Here is a 17245-nt window from a genome sequence, read left to right on the forward strand (position 1 = left end):
CAAGAAGAGCACATGAACTAGTAAACGAAAACTCAACTTTAACCATTGAAGGCAATGATTTAGTCGTTGACGATGGAAAGACTAAAAAAGTCATTGATTTCGATACTTTTAACACTTATGACCCATTCATTACAACAAGCAAGGTTCCCATCATAAATGATGGAACGGTGCAATATATAAATTCTACAGTAGATGCCTCATTAGTGAAAGTACTGAATGTTCTCATTGAATTGTTAAAGAGCTTTCGATTTGACGACAACATTAAATGCCTAAAGAATTTAGTCATGAATGAGAAAAAAATTCTTGGCGTTGCTGGTAGCAGTAATGATGTACACCTTATGACATTAGAATATTATAACGAACATAAAGATGAACTGAAAGGAGAGAAGGGTGACACCGGACCTCAAGGACCTCAAGGACCACAAGGAATACGAGGAATACAAGGAATACAAGGAATACAAGGAATTCAAGGACCTCAAGGCGAAAACGGTTTGGATGGAAAGGATGGAAAGGATGGAAAAACTGCTAAATCATGGATATGGGACCTTATAAATACTGGTTTAACAGCTGCTTCATATGGAGTTCTTCAATACCAAATCGGAAAGATATGGGCAGTACTTGGTGAACAAGTTTTAGATGACGTTAAAAATGCTTTGAACTTCATTTCAAATGGTTCGGATACTATTAAAACTTTATCTGGTTGGATGCAAGAAACAAGGAGTCAAATAGATACTGTAAGACGTATAGCAAACAATGCACGTACGGGATTGGATACTTTACGAGAAGCACAAAATACACTAAAGGAAGCAAATGATATTCTTGGCTCAGTATCAGACATGCATGAAGATTGGCTTAAAGGTATTGACAAATCTTTAAAAAATCACAGTCAGTCTATTGCTGACTACAAGAAAAGTATAGATTTTTTACATAGTGCTATGGACGTACATGATGGAAGCATAAGGAACTTACTTAATGCTAACAATAACTTACCAGGAACTATTAAAGCATTTATAAAGTCCTTTGTAAAACCCGGTGCTCTAACATTTAGGTCTTTGAGAGCAAGAGCATTGAAGTCAAGAGATGCAGAAACTCCACCAAAACCTACAGAAGGAACTGAAACAACAGAAACTCCAGAAGAACCACCAAAACCAACAGCTAATGAAATATTGTTCGAATATTTTCCAAGGTACTCTGTTCTCATTGCATACATTCAAGAAATACTTAAGAAAGCAGACTTGACTTTAGGAGATGATGAAAGTTCTGTATATCTTTCGTTCCAGTTTCAAATAGCAGAACTTTTGAGACAGATATGCTTAATGTATGACAACATCTCTGATTTCACAAGATATGATGACGACCATGACCCCGAACACGGTGAAGAAGAAAGTTTTACAAACATCCATTAAGACAGGAAAGGTTTTAACTCAAAGTCTCATTATTGACACCAAAGATGGCGAAGTGGACGTTCTTCAAGAGCTGAAGAAAAATACTTCTTCGGGAGGTGGTGGTAGGCATGAACTTGAAATAAATGAGATAGAAGAGAAATTAGCCGAAAAAGCAGATAAAGAACATAAACACAATATCTCCGATATAAATGAACTTCAAGCTACATTAAATAGTAAAGCGGACAAAAATGAACTTGACGCAATGAAGAAAGTTTTGAAATCTCATAAACACAATATCTCCGATATAAATGAACTTCAAGCTACATTAAATAGTAAAGCGGACAAGAACCATGTTCATTATATAAGTTCAGACGAACAGATTATAACGGACTATCATGGATATTTAACACGAAGTGAAGAAGTGAAGACGAAAAATGTTAATGAAAGAAGATATAAATTCATTCGTGCTAAAGGTTATGACATACACTGTACTGTACAGTATGACACAGGTATAGCACCACAATCATTTGGTTATACCGGTGAAATTTATGCCTCTACTTTCAATGTTAACGGTGTATTAGTTGAACCAAGATTTACTTTGAGAGTTAAGTCAAAAATAACTTTTGAAGATGCTATTAAAAGTAAAGCGGACAAAAATGAACTTGACGCAACGAACAAAGTTTTGAAATCTCATAAACACAATATCTCCGATATAAATGAACTTCAAACTTCTTTAGACAACAAAGCAGACAAAAACCATACACATAAATCCTTCACAACTGTTAGAGCAGACGACATAATATTGAACTATACCCTTGGTTCAAGTGCACCTTTAGAGAATCCGAGTACAAGCGTAAAAGATACACTAAACTCCTTAAATAGTAAATGTATGAACATTGAAGGTCATGCCAGAAACTTTGAAACACATGAACTACCAGCAATGTTAGATAAGAAAGCAGACAAAACTTATGTGGATGCAGAACTAACAAAGAAATTTTCGAAACCAGATACAATGACATTTACAACAGAAATTATAAATGGTGAACCAGCAACTCCATTTGAATTTGTTAGAGGTCTTCAACCAGATACTTTTGAATTTTTCTTGGATAATTCTATTGAACTAACATTACATTATAAAAGTGGAACAAATGCAACATTTCATCCGGGAGATACATTCCAAATGGTATTTAATGACATAAGTTCTTTAGAATATGTTTATAGAGTTATGAGCATATATGATTTAATATATCCTATAGGAGCTGTTTATACGTCTATGAATCCAATAAATCCAAACACTTTATTTGGTGGTAGATGGTATGAAATAGTTGACAGTTTTCCATTCTACACTAATACGCAGTCAATGAAGATGGGAGGTTCAAAGAAAATAGGTATTGAAAACCTTCCTTCACATATGCATAGGTTCAGTGGAAGAACATCTGTGGAAGGAAACCATTCACATTCAATAACAAAAAGAGGTTATATAAATCTTGCAGCGGGTTCGAATAGACAGGGAATGAACAGATATGATATCACAACTGACCCCAAAGATGTTAGCACAGGTATTTTCTGTGGAACTGCAGGAAATCATACACATGTTGTAGCTGGTATTACAGACCCAGCAGGTAATGGAAAAGATTATATGCCTCCTTATATAACAATGCACGCTTGGATACGAGTTGGTTAAAATCTTTAACTTTACATAAATGAGCTTGAAAGAAGTATTCGAACAACATCCATGGAGGTCATTTAAGAAGTTCAATGAAGCTGCAAAGAGTTGGGGATTTACTAACAGAGCTGAAGTGAAAAGGTTCTTTGACAAAAATGTTGTACATCAAACAAAAATAAACCCTTACGACTACTTTTTACCAATTTACTCAATCCTGATACCAATTCACTCTCATTCAAAGCAGAAAAGGAGGACATAAACCATTCCTCATCTTCATTAATGTTAACACTCGTAAAGCATATGCATATCCAATGAAAAATAAAGGAACTCGTGAAGTGTTAAGAGTTTTACAAAAGTTTGTAGCAGAACATAGCCCAAGTACTTTAACATCAGACCAAGACAGTGCATACCTCAGCAATGAAATCACAGATTTTCTCATTAAGCATAACATAACTCACTACACTACTGAAGACCATAACCATAACATACTCGGTATCATAAACCGCTTCATAAGAACGCTCAGAGATTTAAATCAAGAGCGAGACTTTACCGAAGAAACAATGAAACATTTTCTCGAAGTATATAATTCCTCAACACATTCTACAACAGGACATACACCAAATTCAATGACACAACAACAAGAAGAAAAGTATATACAAAAGAAACGAAGCCAAACACAAAATATCAGAAATTCAACACAATTTACCCTCATTCCTGGTACAAAAGTTCGTGTAGTTCTTGAAGACAAACCGTTGACAAAGAAACGTTTAAGGTTAAGTAGAAACTATTATATCGTAGACTCTACGCAAGGTAATGGATATCTTATAAAAGCTGCTGACGACTCTATTGCGTTTTATCCTCGACATAAATTAGTTGAAAGTAGTAATGGCAAACTTGCTGAAACCATTGACGAAGCAAAGCGAGGAGTGGTTATTGAAATACTTGGCTATAACATAAACGATGACACTTATAAAGTAAGATATGAAGGAGGTGTTGAAGATGTTATACCATCTAAGAACTTGAGAGAGTCAAAGCCAACACATCTGGGACCATTAGAGCGGGAGTACTGGAAAGACAAAAATATGCCAGAAAGAATAAGAAAATTCTTCTAAACTTTTTCATTAGATGTAAATCAGACAAAAATATAATTTAGGTGAAGAGGTGACATCTCACCTCTTTTTTCACCTCATGAATTTTCATGAATTTTCATGATTTCTTCGTATATGTTTTGTCAAACATGAACGTATATGTTTTGTCGAAACTTCTTCTTCGTATATGTTTTGTCATGATTTCATCGTAAATGTTTTGTCAAGACTTCTTCATCGTAATGAGTGTAAATGACCCAAAAATATAATTTAGGTGAAGAGGTGAGATGTCACCTCTTTTTTCACCTCTTTTTTCACCTCATGAATTTTCATGAATTTTCCCGAAATAAAAAATAAAGTTAGTTTTATTTTATTTATTTTTTTATTTTGTATGTAAAGATATGATTTCAACAATCGGCACAACAACAATTCAAACAACAGCACCAAACTCGCTAGTTATGAATCCTACGTCAATGTTGGTAGAGATGAAAAGCTTCATTCCTTCTTCATATACTTTTGAAACAAAAATCCAGAAGATAAAGCAAGAACTTTTAACAAGTAATTTAGACTGTACCGCACAGGATGAAACAAATGAACAGTATCTTTATGAAATGCAGGACATTATTGACCATTTACCCAAATTGCCTGAAATTCAGCAGCAAAAGCTCACTATTCCTGAATTCGACGAAATTGAAGTGAAACCAACTGACTCAGTAGAAATAAAGAAGTTCATACGTAAGGTAAACTATGAATTCCTTGGTTTTCATTGCAACCATAAAGTTATGGACAAAGATTGCGACATGGTATATAAGAATGTTTCTGACATATATAAATCTGGGGAGTTTAAGACCTACGACAACTTTGTTTCGTTAGTTGCTGAATGTGTATGGCAGATAAGAGATAAAGATAGAAGAGGTAAGGTATGGAATGAACAGATAAGACCCGCTATGTTTGAGTTAAAGAAAACCATTGACGCCTTAGTTGTTTTAGCAGGTAAGGTTTCAGAATATAACGCAAAAATGAACCCGCAATGTTCTAAATGTAAAGCAGCAATGAGGAAATATAACTACTCCGTCAAAGAGATAGAAAGAATGCGAAACGACTATGCAGATTTAAAGAAAGAAGCAGAAAAGCCAGCAGAAAATAAAATGGACATGTTAGAATTTCTGAACAAAAACTATCCAACAGCAGAAGATTTCCTTCTATCTGACGTCAAGAAGAAGTATAAAGAAACTTTCGGCATTGTTAAAACATTCGATGTACTAAAAGAAGAAATAGAAGCTACGAAATTGTTTAGGATTTCAAATATACATCGTACAATTCATGTAAAACGCTTATAAAATAACTGAGGTGAAAAATGAGGTGAGAAAAGAGGTGAGATGTCACCTCTTCACCTAAACATTATTTTTGCTGAATTCAGCAACAAAATTCTGAGTAAAATGACATATGGTTGCTTCCCTCGGAAAACCGAGAGAAGGGATTCCGTATGAAAATCATGAATTTTCCCGAAATAAAAAATAAAGTTAGTTTTATTTTTATTTATTTTTTTATTTTGTATGTAAAGACAGTAATGTCAACATCAGAGAACACAACAACAGTTATAGTCCATGAAGCTATAAATGAAGAATACGAGTACATACAGTATAACAAACAACTCCGTCTCATTCGTTCGGTCAAAGACGATATGTACCAAATGCAAAGTATTTTGACAGCATGTTTTGCTCCAGATACTAAGCTTCCTAAAGACTGGTTTAGGAACCAAAGCACACAAGAACTTTTGAGCGAAGCACAGCGAGACATACTTTTTTCTGAAAACAGTGAAGAACAGCGAGTAGGTAAAAAATCCTGGTCGCCAAAACTCTATGAAAATCGTGAAAAATTGCCAAACGGTTTGAGAGGATATTATGTACATAGACTTCTTGTAAATGCTGTAGCAATGTGGGCTTCGCCTCGTTATGCTTGGTATATTTACAGACTTCTTGACGAAATTCATAGACAAGAACGTGAAGAGATGGAAAAGAAACTTCAAGCAAAAGATGAAGTCATTGAAGCAAAAGACAAAAGCATTCAGAAAAGAATACCACGTTCGGTACCAAAAGGAAAGGAAAAGAACTATAAGTATATGATTTATACTGAAGAGATGGAAAATGAAGAAGATAAAGATATGGTTATGTTGCATTTAGTCAGAAGAAACAACAAAAGCTTTTACGACCTTGCTAAGATTTACAAATCTGACAGAAATTGGTTCTATCGCGAAAACTTACCGATTTCAATGACCCCAAATGAAGATGTGAAACAAATAGTTCAAGATACGTTACCTCAAACACACTATGATATTAAAGGTTGTACAATACTTACCTTCAAAGAAGATTTGCCATTGTTAAAGGAAAAAATAACAGAGTATTTTGACAACTTCAAACAAGCAGAGTAAAAAAAATCTAAGCTAATTTTATTTTTTTTATAAAATTTTATCTCATATGAAAGAACATGAATTTAGAATATTCGGAACTCATGACAGAAGAAGAGAACGAACAACATGTAAAAGATTATGCAAAATTTCTGAAGACATACAAAGCATTTAAACAATATCTAAATGCTTCTAAAGATTATGCAAAATTTCTGAAGGTATATAAAGCTTATGAAAAAGCGTATGAAAAGCTTATACATTGGGGAATTGTTGTAAAATATCGATATGAAGACTAACCAAAAATATATTTTTGCTTAAATAGCTTCAGGGTCAATTTCTTCAACCATTTCACTTCCTTCGTCAATGTCAATAGAAGCTTCTTCAACCTTTGGTAGGAGCTTCTGTATAACATCTTTGTTCGTTATTGTCTTCAGAGATGAAGGATAATATTTCACATTTGTTTCACCTTTCTTATATTCTTTCTGTTCGGAAAGATTTAAAGCAATACTGAAGAAGTCAATGTTAGAGTTCTTTATGATAGTATAGTGTGTATCTTTGACATTCACGAAGAAACTCTTTTGTTTCAAAACTACTGCTAACTCTTGTGAAGTATAACGTTTGCGGTCAATGACGATAGCTAATGGTCTGACATACTGACCAAACTTAGATTCTTTCACAAACTTCTTGTTAAAGATAACATTAACATTTGAAGCATTATTGAACTCATTCTTGATGGCAGTAGCGAGAGCATTGTATGAAAAGAACTTGCAATCTTGCATGTGTTTCATTAAAATAAAAAGTTCGAAATATTTTAAAACTAGCCTTAAAAAATCTAATCTAATTTTTTCAAAAAATATTTTTTTATTTCCTACTAAAGATGTATCGGAAGTTGTCTAAGTTAGAACACTCGGAAATAAAACAACTTCTTACAGAAGCTAATATAGATGTTGCAAAGCATTACGCAACAAACAAAAAGGCACTCGCTGACTTCATTAAAGACTATAATGGTGCAATAAGTTATGATAGAATTCATGAGTTCATAAAGCCGCAACGCGGCGAGGACGAAGTCCATGCAATAGCATTTCCTTTAAATGACATTGCTATTGACTTATATCATAGACGTTCAGTACCTCATGAAGTAAGAAGAGAAATGTTTGACATAACAAATGCAAACGTTGGTCATACTCGTAAAGCTCTTTCTCATGACGTTCGTCAAGAGATGTTTGAACTTACGAACTCAAACGTTGGTGAAACAAGAAGAGCTGTACCTCATGAAGTAAGAAGAGAAATGTTTGACATAACAAATGCAAACGTTGGTGAAACAAGAAGAGCTGTACCTCATGACGTTCGTCAAGAGATGTTTGAACTTACGAACTCAAACGTTGGTGAAACAAGAAGAAGAGACGACACACTGAAACAACAGAGAAGAGAGATGTTTAAGAGCGCTATAGAACAAGTTCGCAAAGCTAACGATGTCATTCGTTCCATTGACGACAAACCAAAAGAAGGTGAGAGATGGCTAAAGAAAGATGAAGAGAATAGGAAGAGAAATGTGAAGTCAGGCAATAGACTCATTGACTTTAACATCGAAGCTTTAGATGAACCAAACAGAGACTACTTACACAAACATTTCGGTAAGGTTTTCATGAGACTCTTAGAGAAAATTAAAATAAACTCACAACAAAGATGGATGGTATGTTATAAACTTGGTGGAAAGTATGAATGTTCTACGTTAAACCTCAATAATATTGGAACATTACTACATCAGCTCTTGAAGGAGAACTTTATATCAGAGATAGAAGCAAATGCTGCAGGTATTTTTGAAATGCACTATGACTTCTTCTTGACAAACATAAAGAATCTTACCGAAATAAAGATGTATGATTTAACAGAATATGAAGGCTTAACGATGTCAGATGTAAGAAAGGCAAACCAAAAAAGAGACCATATAGAGATGAAAGCACACTGACAAATGACCAGAAAGCCATTTTGGAAGCTCTTAAGCAAACAGGAAACCCAGCACTTATAGAAAGTTTTGGAAAGATAATGGTGAAAAGAAGTTTTATAAGAAGAGAAGCGGTCAGTTCTGGAAGTATCTTTGCACATTACCTATAAATCTTGAACGCTACCAAATTTTCAATGAACTGAACAAAAGAACTGCAAACACTTATGACAGAAGATAACTGTTTCGTTTATGCTTGCATTCAGGCTGGAGTAAAATGAGAGACTATTGACCACATGAGAGAAGTCATTCGTGTTAGAGACTTTCCTCAAAGTAAAGTACAAGAAATTTCTGACGCAACAGGTATAGCATTTAATGTTACCATTGGTTATTTCAATGACTCAAGACATAATGAAATAAAGAGATATATACCAAAAGAATGTGAAACTGTTAGAACTATTGACTTACTTCTTGTTGAAGACCACTACATGCTAAACGAAAGATTACCAATGACAACATATTTCATTCGCAACTATATAGAAATTCTCAAAGCTTGTGGTGGAATGAACATGAGAAACAAATGAAGATTTATACAAAGAGAGAAGATAAATATGTAGTTCGTTATGATAGAACAACACCGTTATGGGATGTTATGAAAACATTTGGGAGTGCAATATTTCGAACCTATTTCTTATGGAGAACTTTTCACATATACGACTGACTTATATAAACAGAACCTTGCACCATTTAAAGATTTGACATATGCTCCAAAGTATTGTGTACAACTGAAGAAGAAAGCCGAGTCAAAAGAAGTAAATAAAAATAAGTGCAAGTTCATTCCTGAGCACGTTTTCTTTGCTGACTTTGAGTGTAGTACAGACGGCTTTCATAAAGCTTTTAACATATGTTACGACAGTGAAGATGGTTCAGTGAGTGAAAGCATTTGGGGTCAGAACTGTGCAACAGAATTTTTGGAGCGACTTCCTGACAAGAGTTTAATATATTTCCATAACCTCAGTTATGATATAAACTTCATCTTAAGACACATGACAGAAGTGAAAGGAACTCCCATCATTAAAGGTTCACGAACAATGCAAATAACTGGCTTATATAAAGGAAGGGCAATTATTATAAAAGACTCTTACAGTGTTATAAATAAGAAGCTTAAACTATTTCCTGCTATGTTTAACTTACAAACAGGACCGAAAGAAGTATTTCCATATAACTACTACAGCAGTGTTTTGTTAGCAAATGACAACAGAACTGGTGTCATTTCTGAAGCATGTAAGTTTATCCGGGATGCAGATACATTCATGAAAAACATAGATTCCATCAAAGGTTGCAGAATAGATGAGAACCACTTCGACTTAGAAAAATATAGCACATTCTATTGCAAACAAGATGTAAGAATTTTAAGAGAAGGTTTTGTTAAGTTCCGCAATGACATATTGAAAGAGTTTGATTTAAACGTATATGACTACGTTAGTATTTGTTCAATTGCTAACAAATTATTTGAGAACAGAGTGTACTTCCCGAATGGAAATCTTTATGACCTCTCAAATAAACCAAGAGAATTTATTTCGAGATGCATTCAAGGTGGAAGATGTATGCTGTCAGATAACATGAAACAAAAGAGCGAAAAGAAACTCATTGCTGACTTCGACGCTGTTTCATTATATCCATCCGCTATAGCAAGACTTTATACTTTAGAAGGAATTCCAAAGGTTATGAAGAAAGAAATGTTAAGCACAGAGTATCTCATGAGACATTTATTCGATGACGACCAAAAGGAACCCATTGGTGAAAAGTTTATGTCTGGTTTCTTTGTTCTCATTAAGATAACAGAGATTGGAATACATAGACACTTTCCTTTAATAGTTTGTGACCCCGAACTAAATCCAGAACTTAACGTTCCCAGAAGTTCAAACACTTGCTGTTTAATGTATGTTGACCATATAACATTACAAGACCTCATAAAATATCAAGGTGTCAAATGTGAAGTGTTGCAAGGATACTATTACGATGGAAATAGAGATATTAGAATAAGAGATGAAGTAAAGAAGTTGTTTGAGTTAAGGTTAAAGTATAAGAAAGAAGGAAATCCTTTGCAAGAAAATATAAAGCTCATTCTGAACAGTATTTATGGCAAAACTATTCTATCTCCTATTGAGTCAAAAATAACCATAGTAAATGACAAAGATGCTATAAGATATGCCATCAGAAACTACAACCATATAGTGAAGTTCGAAGGTTTGGATGGTTCAGATAAAACTATTTTCAAGCTAACGAAAAGCATTTGCAGACACTTTAACTTCTGTCCACTTGGTGTTAACATTCTGTCTATGTCGAAGAGAATAATGTGTGAAGTATTCTGTACTGCTGAAGATATGGGACTTCAAATATTTTACCAGGACTGTGATAGCATGCATATTTTCAATGAAGACATACCAAAGCTTGCAGCAGAGTTTAAGAAGAGATACGGTAGAGAACTTATAGGAAAGAACCTTGGTCAATTTCATTCTGACTTCGCAGAAATAACACCTGGAAAACAAAGTTTAGCATACAAGTCAATATTTTGTGGAAAGAAGACCTACATAGACTTACTCACTAACGATTTAAATGAAGTTGCATTTCACTGCAGAATGAAAGGCGTGAAGCAAGATGTTATTGCTTTAACCGCTAATGAAATGTTTCCTGACTCTGTTCAGTGTTTCTATGATGAAGATAAAGGTTTAATGGTTCCGCAAGGAACATATGACAAAGACTCTGAGTTCAGTGTTATGAAGTTATATAAAGCACTTTATGACGGTCAAGAGATTGCATTCGACTTGTGTAAGTCATGTCAACCTTGCTTTGAAGAGAAGTTTAACTTCTCAATAACGACTAAAACAAGCTTTATTCGTAAGTTGAAGTTCTGAGGTCATTTATTTTTGTCAGCAATGAGGTCATTCGTGATAAAAATAAGCCGCTAGCGGCAAGGGCGAAGCCCATGTGGTCATTTACAATACTGCGATGGTAGAGTTTAAGAGTTGTGCTTCAATGTAGAGACAGTCCTTATGGTCTGGAGGTAAGAACACTGGGCAGTTATGGTCATGAGTGGAGAACATGTCTATCCAAAACTCACGATTGAAGCCAGTTAATTTATAGTATTTAGGGTTAGGAAGTGGTGAAGTTCTTGTATGACCAATGAACTCATTTTCAACTCCCTTACTTAAGTTTGAATATAATATAGCTTGCTTTCTATCCCAAATGCCAGGTGTTACAATCTTTGAAAATTCATTTTTCCTCGGAAGCATTGCATCATAATTGAAAACATTCTTGAAATCATCACTTGGTTCAGAGATTTGAAATTTTATACGTAATGGATTTTTTTTCTTTTTAGCGACTTCATTGAATGGTGAGAATACAACAAACTGACAGTCATGAGTTCCATCTTCATTTTCATTAAATTCATAATGAAAGTCTATAAGTTGTGGCCGACTACCTTCTTCTTTCAGTTGTGCAAGAAACTCACGTAAAGGCTGTAAAGTTTGTACTTCAATGTTAAACTTTTTCTCGAACATTTCATTAAATGAAACCATACATTGCAACAATGTTGTATCGTCTTTAAAGTATTTGTATATGTGAATGTTTTGGGCGTTTAAAGACTGTTCGTCATTTTCTATCTCGACTTGAAGTATAAAGTCAACCTTTCTGAAAGCACGTGTTATATACATAGATGTTATGCCAATGTACTTCTCTTCATTTATGTTCACAATCCAGTCTGTTGGAAACTTAAACGTTACTCTGTTCCCCTTTATTTTGACGTCAGGGTTTTCACTACTGAACGCAACAGATAAAGGTATTTGTCTATACATTTAATTCGGATAAAAATAAACCATTTACTCTTTCTTTGCTTCAGCTTCTTTAGCTTTTGCTTCAGCTTCTTCTCTAGCTTTTTTCGCCAGTAGTCTTGGGTTCTTTTGTCTTCCAGCAGCTAATGCAGCAAGTTGTTTTTCACTAAGTTTTCTCTTTGGTCTCTCTGGCTTTTGTTCTTGTTTTTGTTCCTTCAGTTCGGATAAAATTTGCTCGCGAATTTCTTTCTTCAATGCTTCAACATCTATGACCCCTTGGGTCTTGTCCGTAGGGCTTGTCTGAGTCATTTGACTGCAGATAAAAAACAAAATTAAAACTTTAACCGATGTAAAATGAGCTTGTCAAAATCAGAGCGAGAGTCTATTATATTAAATGACGCAAGAGGAATACAACATCCTTTCTATTACGTAAGTCAGAGTAAAGATGGTAAAATATACGTAAGAAAAAGAAAGGTTCCATTAGCGAATGCAGAAAGCGACAACATTAAGGTGTATGGCAAGGGTGAAGTCCACGAAGCCCATATAAAACCTTCTGTTCAAACTGAAAAGTCAATAGAACCAGAAGAAAAGAAGCCAGATGTACTTTCAATAACGAACCAAGAGCTTATTGCAAAGTTCGTGAATTTCATTGAAAAACAAACCGAGTCAAAGAACCCTGACCCACCAGTGAAAGAAGTTGAGACAAAAGAGAATGTACAGTTCATTGAAAATGTCAAGAAACAACTTCCACCACGAATGCCAAGAAGAAGAGTGAGAATAATGAAGTAAATAGATATTTTTATCTGAAGTAAATACATGCAGAACGAACAGTTAAACGAATTTACTCCAGCAGAGCATATTCATCAGATTCGCTCATATTTCGATATCATAGACAATGCAGTTCAAATTGGTGACACTAATAGAAAATATTCTGACGCAAAGATTCCATCACAACCTGGAACTGCTAAAGATAACACATGGGTAACATTCAATCTCTCACCTCCTGGTGAAAATATGTTGGACCTTTACAATACATTCATTACGTATAAAATGGAAGGTCAATTTATTGTAGATAAAGAAATTGGTTCAGGTTCCAATAAAACAAACCCACCAGGATTTTGGATTGGTTTCGATGACGCTTTCTATGCAGTTGCTGGATATCAAATCCTTGCAAATGGTCGTATCGTATATTCTCAAGACAACGCAAGAGAAGAAGCATATATAACTTCAAACTCACAAACTACCGAACAAATAAAGAAAGTAGATGTTTTCTCAAAGACTCGACATGAAGATGTATGGAGTCATTCGGGAACGTGCAGAACAGGACAAAATTGTTAGTGGTCCAATTACAGCAGGAAAATCATTTGATTTTAAGCTTCGTTTAAGAATTCCTGTTAGAAGATTCCTTCCATTAGAAGCTATTCGATTTATTCCAGCTTTTGCAGGAAACATTCAGCTTAAAGTAAAGTTCAGTAGCGACGCCTTACAATGCACATCTATATCTGTAAATGATATCATTGCTTTCAATCCAACTCTTAAAGTTGCATTTGCTTCAGATTCAAATCCACCGACAAATAAATTTGTTCCATGGAATGAACCATTCACTATGATAACGAAGGCAGTAGAAGCTAGTGGAACAGTTACTATTACAACTGTAACCCAGCAACTATTTCGAACAAAGATGGATTTTAATGAATGTTTCATTCATCCAAAGTCATTCTCTTTAGACCCTAACATTTATACAGAACTTGTAGAACATTATACAAACGAGGCTTTATGTTTTCCTGTTAAAGTTATGGATTGGATTCCTATGGACGGTTCATTCTCAAAGAATACAGATAGTTCAAGTGCAACATTTACAGCAGCTTATACGCCTATTAATGTTAAAAGTATTTGGGCACTATTTAGAAAGAAAGACAACTATTATGTTAATTTTGAGAACCCTAAGTTTAAATATCTTCAGCTTTCCATGGGAGCTTATGGAAATATGCCTGCAGAACCCGAAAAATCATATGGACCTGTATTTTATGAAATGGTTGCGAACGCTTGCAATACAAACAATGATATGATAGGATTTAATGAAGATGTTATGAGGTCATTGGTGGATGATGGTAGTGTGGAACATAAATGGGATAGCTATGACAACACACATTTCTTATGTGGTTTTCCAACAGAAGTGGACTTTTGCTTCCAGCAAGGTCAAACATCTACTGCTCCAATAACATACAAATTGTCTGTTAAAGGACCTATTGAACTAGCAACTGAAAATGTACCAAAGCCACTTATTGGATTTATGAGGGATTGTTGCTTTGCCATTCAGGTGCGTACTAATGGCATCCCCATAATAAGATTAGATGACTATAACTTAGCTACGGACGACAGTGAGGAATAAAGGATGAACGTTTATTTTTAAAGCTTATAAATGAGTTCTTCATCAAGCTCTCGTGAACCTTCACCATCTATGAAACAAACTTTACCAAACGATTATGGAGCACCTATTGAATATTTCTTACGAGCTGCACAATGGCAAAGAGCAGTCTCACCAAGGTTAGGTGTTCCACCAGCTCCTGTCAAAAATAGCATTTGGTCAAGTCCTTATATAAGATATGGTCTCCCACTAGGTTTGCTAGCTACAGCAGGAGCAGTTATGATGTTGAAAAGAAACAAAGCAAATGTTGTAAATAATACTGAAGTAGCTGAAGTTAAACAAACTCCAACACCTTCACAAGCAAAACCTTCAATGACTCCTGAACCTATGGAAGTACAAACTCCTGTTCAAAAGTCAACTCCTAAACCGACTCCAACATTTAAACCAGAACCTACTCCTCAAATAAATCGTAAAACTCCTGCGTTTCCTTACTGAAAAAATAACGTTATTTTTATTTAATATTAAAATTTTTATTTGATTGAAATGACGACTAAAGTCACTGAAGCAATGAAACAAAAGTTTTTGGTAGAATACATTAAATCAGGAGCGGTTCCAGAAGGTTTTTACGTTCATACTATGAAGGATGGTAGAGTTCAGTTTAGAAAGATAAAGCAACCATTAGATAAAGAAGGAATTTTGAGAAAGATTAAACTTCATGAGGACAACATTGCTAAACTTAGGAAGAAGCTAGAAGAGTTGGAGAAAGGAAGAGAGTTATAAAGCAATGAATTCAAGTGGGTGAAAAAACAGGTGAAAAAAGAGGTGAGATCTCACCACTTCACCTAAATTTATTTTTGTGCTATGTTTTCATACGTGTGGGAGTGGTGATATCATTTATTTTTAAGTTTATTTTATTTTTACTGAAAATTTTTATTTGGATGTAATGACGAAAACTATTGAGATAACAAACTACAACGGTCATGAGTTCAAGAATTTGTTCTTCGTTCCTCGTGAAAATACATTCTATCAGATACGAGGGAGAAAGGGTAAAGTTAGTTTGAGCGTTTATGAAGGAATGAAGAATGGAAAGTTTATACAAGCAATAGATACAAACGGTAAACGTGTTTCATTAGCTTTGTCAAAACTTACTAACATTTATTTTGACAGTGATTTTGACCTATATGAAGAAGAAAGTGAGTCAGAAGAATATGAGCTGTTATGTGAAGCACAGCAATGGGAGGAGTTGCAATACTTTTGTAAGTGAGAACGTTTATTTTTTACATTAGTGGGGTGAAGTGGTTGGCGGCTTTGTAAATATTTAAGGTTAAGTTAGTGTTGTCGTTTGTGTTGTAAAATATATGTTAACGGTTTTGTAAAGTGTCAAATTCACATATAATGGGTACGGTGGAACGTAGTGCCACCATACACATGACTTGTATACTAACTAAAAATGCAAAGACTGTAAAAAAATCTACGAGACATTGGTAAAATGCTTCGGTATGGATGCTCCTAGCTATTCCACTGTAATGTATCATGTTAGGATGTATCACTTCATGAACAAAAAGGCGCCCATCATAAAAATTGACAAAAAATCGCCGGATCAAAGAAAAATCAAAGCAATTCTTCAAGCGCTAGATGAAGACCCAAGAGCATCACTCAGAAGGATAGAGGAGATGACAAAGATACCACGTACAACAGTCAGTTATTATCTGCACAATTATTTGAACTACAAACTAGCGTATACACGTTGGGTTCCGCACAACCTTAATTCAGTTCAAAAAAATCTAGAGTCCAATCTTCGAAAGAGCTCCTCTCTATATTGGGTGCGTATCAATCCAAGAAGTTTCGCTTTTTAGTAACAGGGGACGAGTCTTGGTTTCAATATGCAACAGAAGCCAAAATCATGTGGATCCCGAAGGATGAAAATCCGCAAACATTCCCGAAGAAAAAAATTGACACACCAATGATGATATTGTCGGTTTTTTGGGGCGTGAATGGCATCATCGCAATTGATATTCTTCAAAAACCTAATACGATGAATGCTCAGTATCTAATTGACAATGTTCTTACTCAAATTATCAATTCTGATGAGTTTGAGAAATCCAAACAACAAAAACAAAAGTTTGCAATTCATTTTGATAATTCAAGAGTTCACAAAAGTCATAAGGTAATGAATTACTTGTTGGAAAACAATGTCAAAGTTGTTCCAAACCCAATTTATTCACCTGATATTGCACCCTCTGACTTTTATTTATTCGGCACGCTAAAAAAGAGAGCTGAAGGACGCGAATTCGCGAGTCCAGATGATCTTGAAAATTTTGTAAGAGAGCAATTTGAGCAATTTTCTCATGATGATTTAAAGCGTGTCTTTCAAGCCTGGATCGATCGCTGCGAACGCGTGATTGAATCCAATGGTGATTATATTTAAATAAACTTTATATATATGTAACTTGTTTATTTCTATTCGCAGTATTCAGGTTTGTGCTAAACACACCTTTGGACACCCTATATTTAACGACTTCAAGATAATCAAATCTTGATGCCCAAAAGAGTGGAGTC

General features: G+C 34.6%; 11 protein-coding genes and 2 pseudogenes across 13 annotated transcripts, besides 3 other annotated features; 10 read left to right on the top strand and 3 right to left on the bottom strand.

Moving 5' to 3' along the window:
- Nucleotides 1-16114: part of a mobile genetic element that runs on past the window's edge.
- TVAGG3_0910580 (ATP binding) lies at nucleotides 2746-3069 on the top strand (the record flags this gene model as incomplete). The annotated part of the gene is made up of 1 exon (XM_051251785.1): nucleotides 2746-3069. The coding sequence occupies one exon, from the start codon at nucleotides 2746-2748 to the stop codon at nucleotides 3067-3069; it is 324 nt and encodes a 107-aa protein (XP_051077359.1).
- On the top strand, nucleotides 3363-4114 carry TVAGG3_0910590 (integrase core domain containing protein family; the record flags this gene model as incomplete). Its single annotated transcript, XM_051251786.1, has 1 exon — nucleotides 3363-4114. A coding segment is annotated over one exon (752 nt), but the record flags the coding sequence as incomplete, so codon positions are not given.
- TVAGG3_0910600 (organellar and viral DNA polymerase type B) lies at nucleotides 4538-5476 on the top strand (the record flags this gene model as incomplete). Its single annotated transcript, XM_001329880.1, has 1 exon — nucleotides 4538-5476. The coding sequence occupies one exon, from the start codon at nucleotides 4538-4540 to the stop codon at nucleotides 5474-5476; it is 939 nt and encodes a 312-aa protein (XP_001329915.1).
- TVAGG3_0910610 (KilA, N-terminal/APSES-type HTH, DNA-binding family) lies at nucleotides 5707-6567 on the top strand (the record flags this gene model as incomplete). The annotated part of the gene is made up of 1 exon (XM_001329879.1): nucleotides 5707-6567. The coding sequence occupies one exon, from the start codon at nucleotides 5707-5709 to the stop codon at nucleotides 6565-6567; it is 861 nt and encodes a 286-aa protein (XP_001329914.1).
- TVAGG3_0910620 (uncharacterized protein) lies at nucleotides 6858-7331 on the bottom strand (the record flags this gene model as incomplete). The annotated part of the gene is made up of 1 exon (XM_051251787.1): nucleotides 6858-7331. One exon carries the CDS (start codon nucleotides 7329-7331, stop codon nucleotides 6858-6860), a length of 474 nt encoding a protein of 157 aa, XP_051077361.1.
- On the top strand, nucleotides 7421-11403 carry TVAGG3_0910630 (annotated as a pseudogene). Its single transcript has one exon. A coding segment is annotated over exon 1 (3983 nt).
- Nucleotides 11485-12342, bottom strand: TVAGG3_0910640 (uncharacterized protein; the record flags this gene model as incomplete). Its single annotated transcript, XM_001329878.1, has 1 exon — nucleotides 11485-12342. The coding sequence occupies one exon, from the start codon at nucleotides 12340-12342 to the stop codon at nucleotides 11485-11487; it is 858 nt and encodes a 285-aa protein (XP_001329913.1).
- TVAGG3_0910650 (uncharacterized protein) lies at nucleotides 12367-12627 on the bottom strand (the record flags this gene model as incomplete). Its single annotated transcript, XM_001329877.1, has 1 exon — nucleotides 12367-12627. One exon carries the CDS (start codon nucleotides 12625-12627, stop codon nucleotides 12367-12369), a length of 261 nt encoding a protein of 86 aa, XP_001329912.1.
- TVAGG3_0910660 (uncharacterized protein) lies at nucleotides 12673-13107 on the top strand (the record flags this gene model as incomplete). Its single annotated transcript, XM_001329876.1, has 1 exon — nucleotides 12673-13107. The coding sequence occupies one exon, from the start codon at nucleotides 12673-12675 to the stop codon at nucleotides 13105-13107; it is 435 nt and encodes a 144-aa protein (XP_001329911.1).
- Nucleotides 14384-14710, top strand: TVAGG3_0910670 (uncharacterized protein; the record flags this gene model as incomplete). Its single annotated transcript, XM_051251788.1, has 1 exon — nucleotides 14384-14710. The coding sequence occupies one exon, from the start codon at nucleotides 14384-14386 to the stop codon at nucleotides 14708-14710; it is 327 nt and encodes a 108-aa protein (XP_051077362.1).
- On the top strand, nucleotides 14741-15181 carry TVAGG3_0910680 (uncharacterized protein; the record flags this gene model as incomplete). Its single annotated transcript, XM_001329875.1, has 1 exon — nucleotides 14741-15181. One exon carries the CDS (start codon nucleotides 14741-14743, stop codon nucleotides 15179-15181), a length of 441 nt encoding a protein of 146 aa, XP_001329910.1.
- Nucleotides 15230-15466, top strand: TVAGG3_0910690 (uncharacterized protein; the record flags this gene model as incomplete). The annotated part of the gene is made up of 1 exon (XM_001329874.1): nucleotides 15230-15466. One exon carries the CDS (start codon nucleotides 15230-15232, stop codon nucleotides 15464-15466), a length of 237 nt encoding a protein of 78 aa, XP_001329909.1.
- An 18-nt stretch (nucleotides 16115-16132) lies between the features above and the next one.
- Nucleotides 16133-17114, top strand: TVAGG3_0910710 (annotated as a pseudogene). The gene has a single exon. A coding segment is annotated over exon 1 (982 nt).
- Nucleotides 16133-17194: a mobile genetic element.
- Nucleotides 17167-17194: a terminal%2Cinverted (terminal inverted repeat of Mariner transposon ID:TVAGG3_0910700).
- Nucleotides 17195-17245: the final 51 nt, after the last annotated feature.

Source organism: Trichomonas vaginalis, chromosome I (genome assembly GCF_026262505.1).
Source record: "Trichomonas vaginalis G3 chromosome I, whole genome shotgun sequence".
NCBI lineage: Eukaryota > Parabasalia > Trichomonadida > Trichomonadidae > Trichomonas > Trichomonas vaginalis.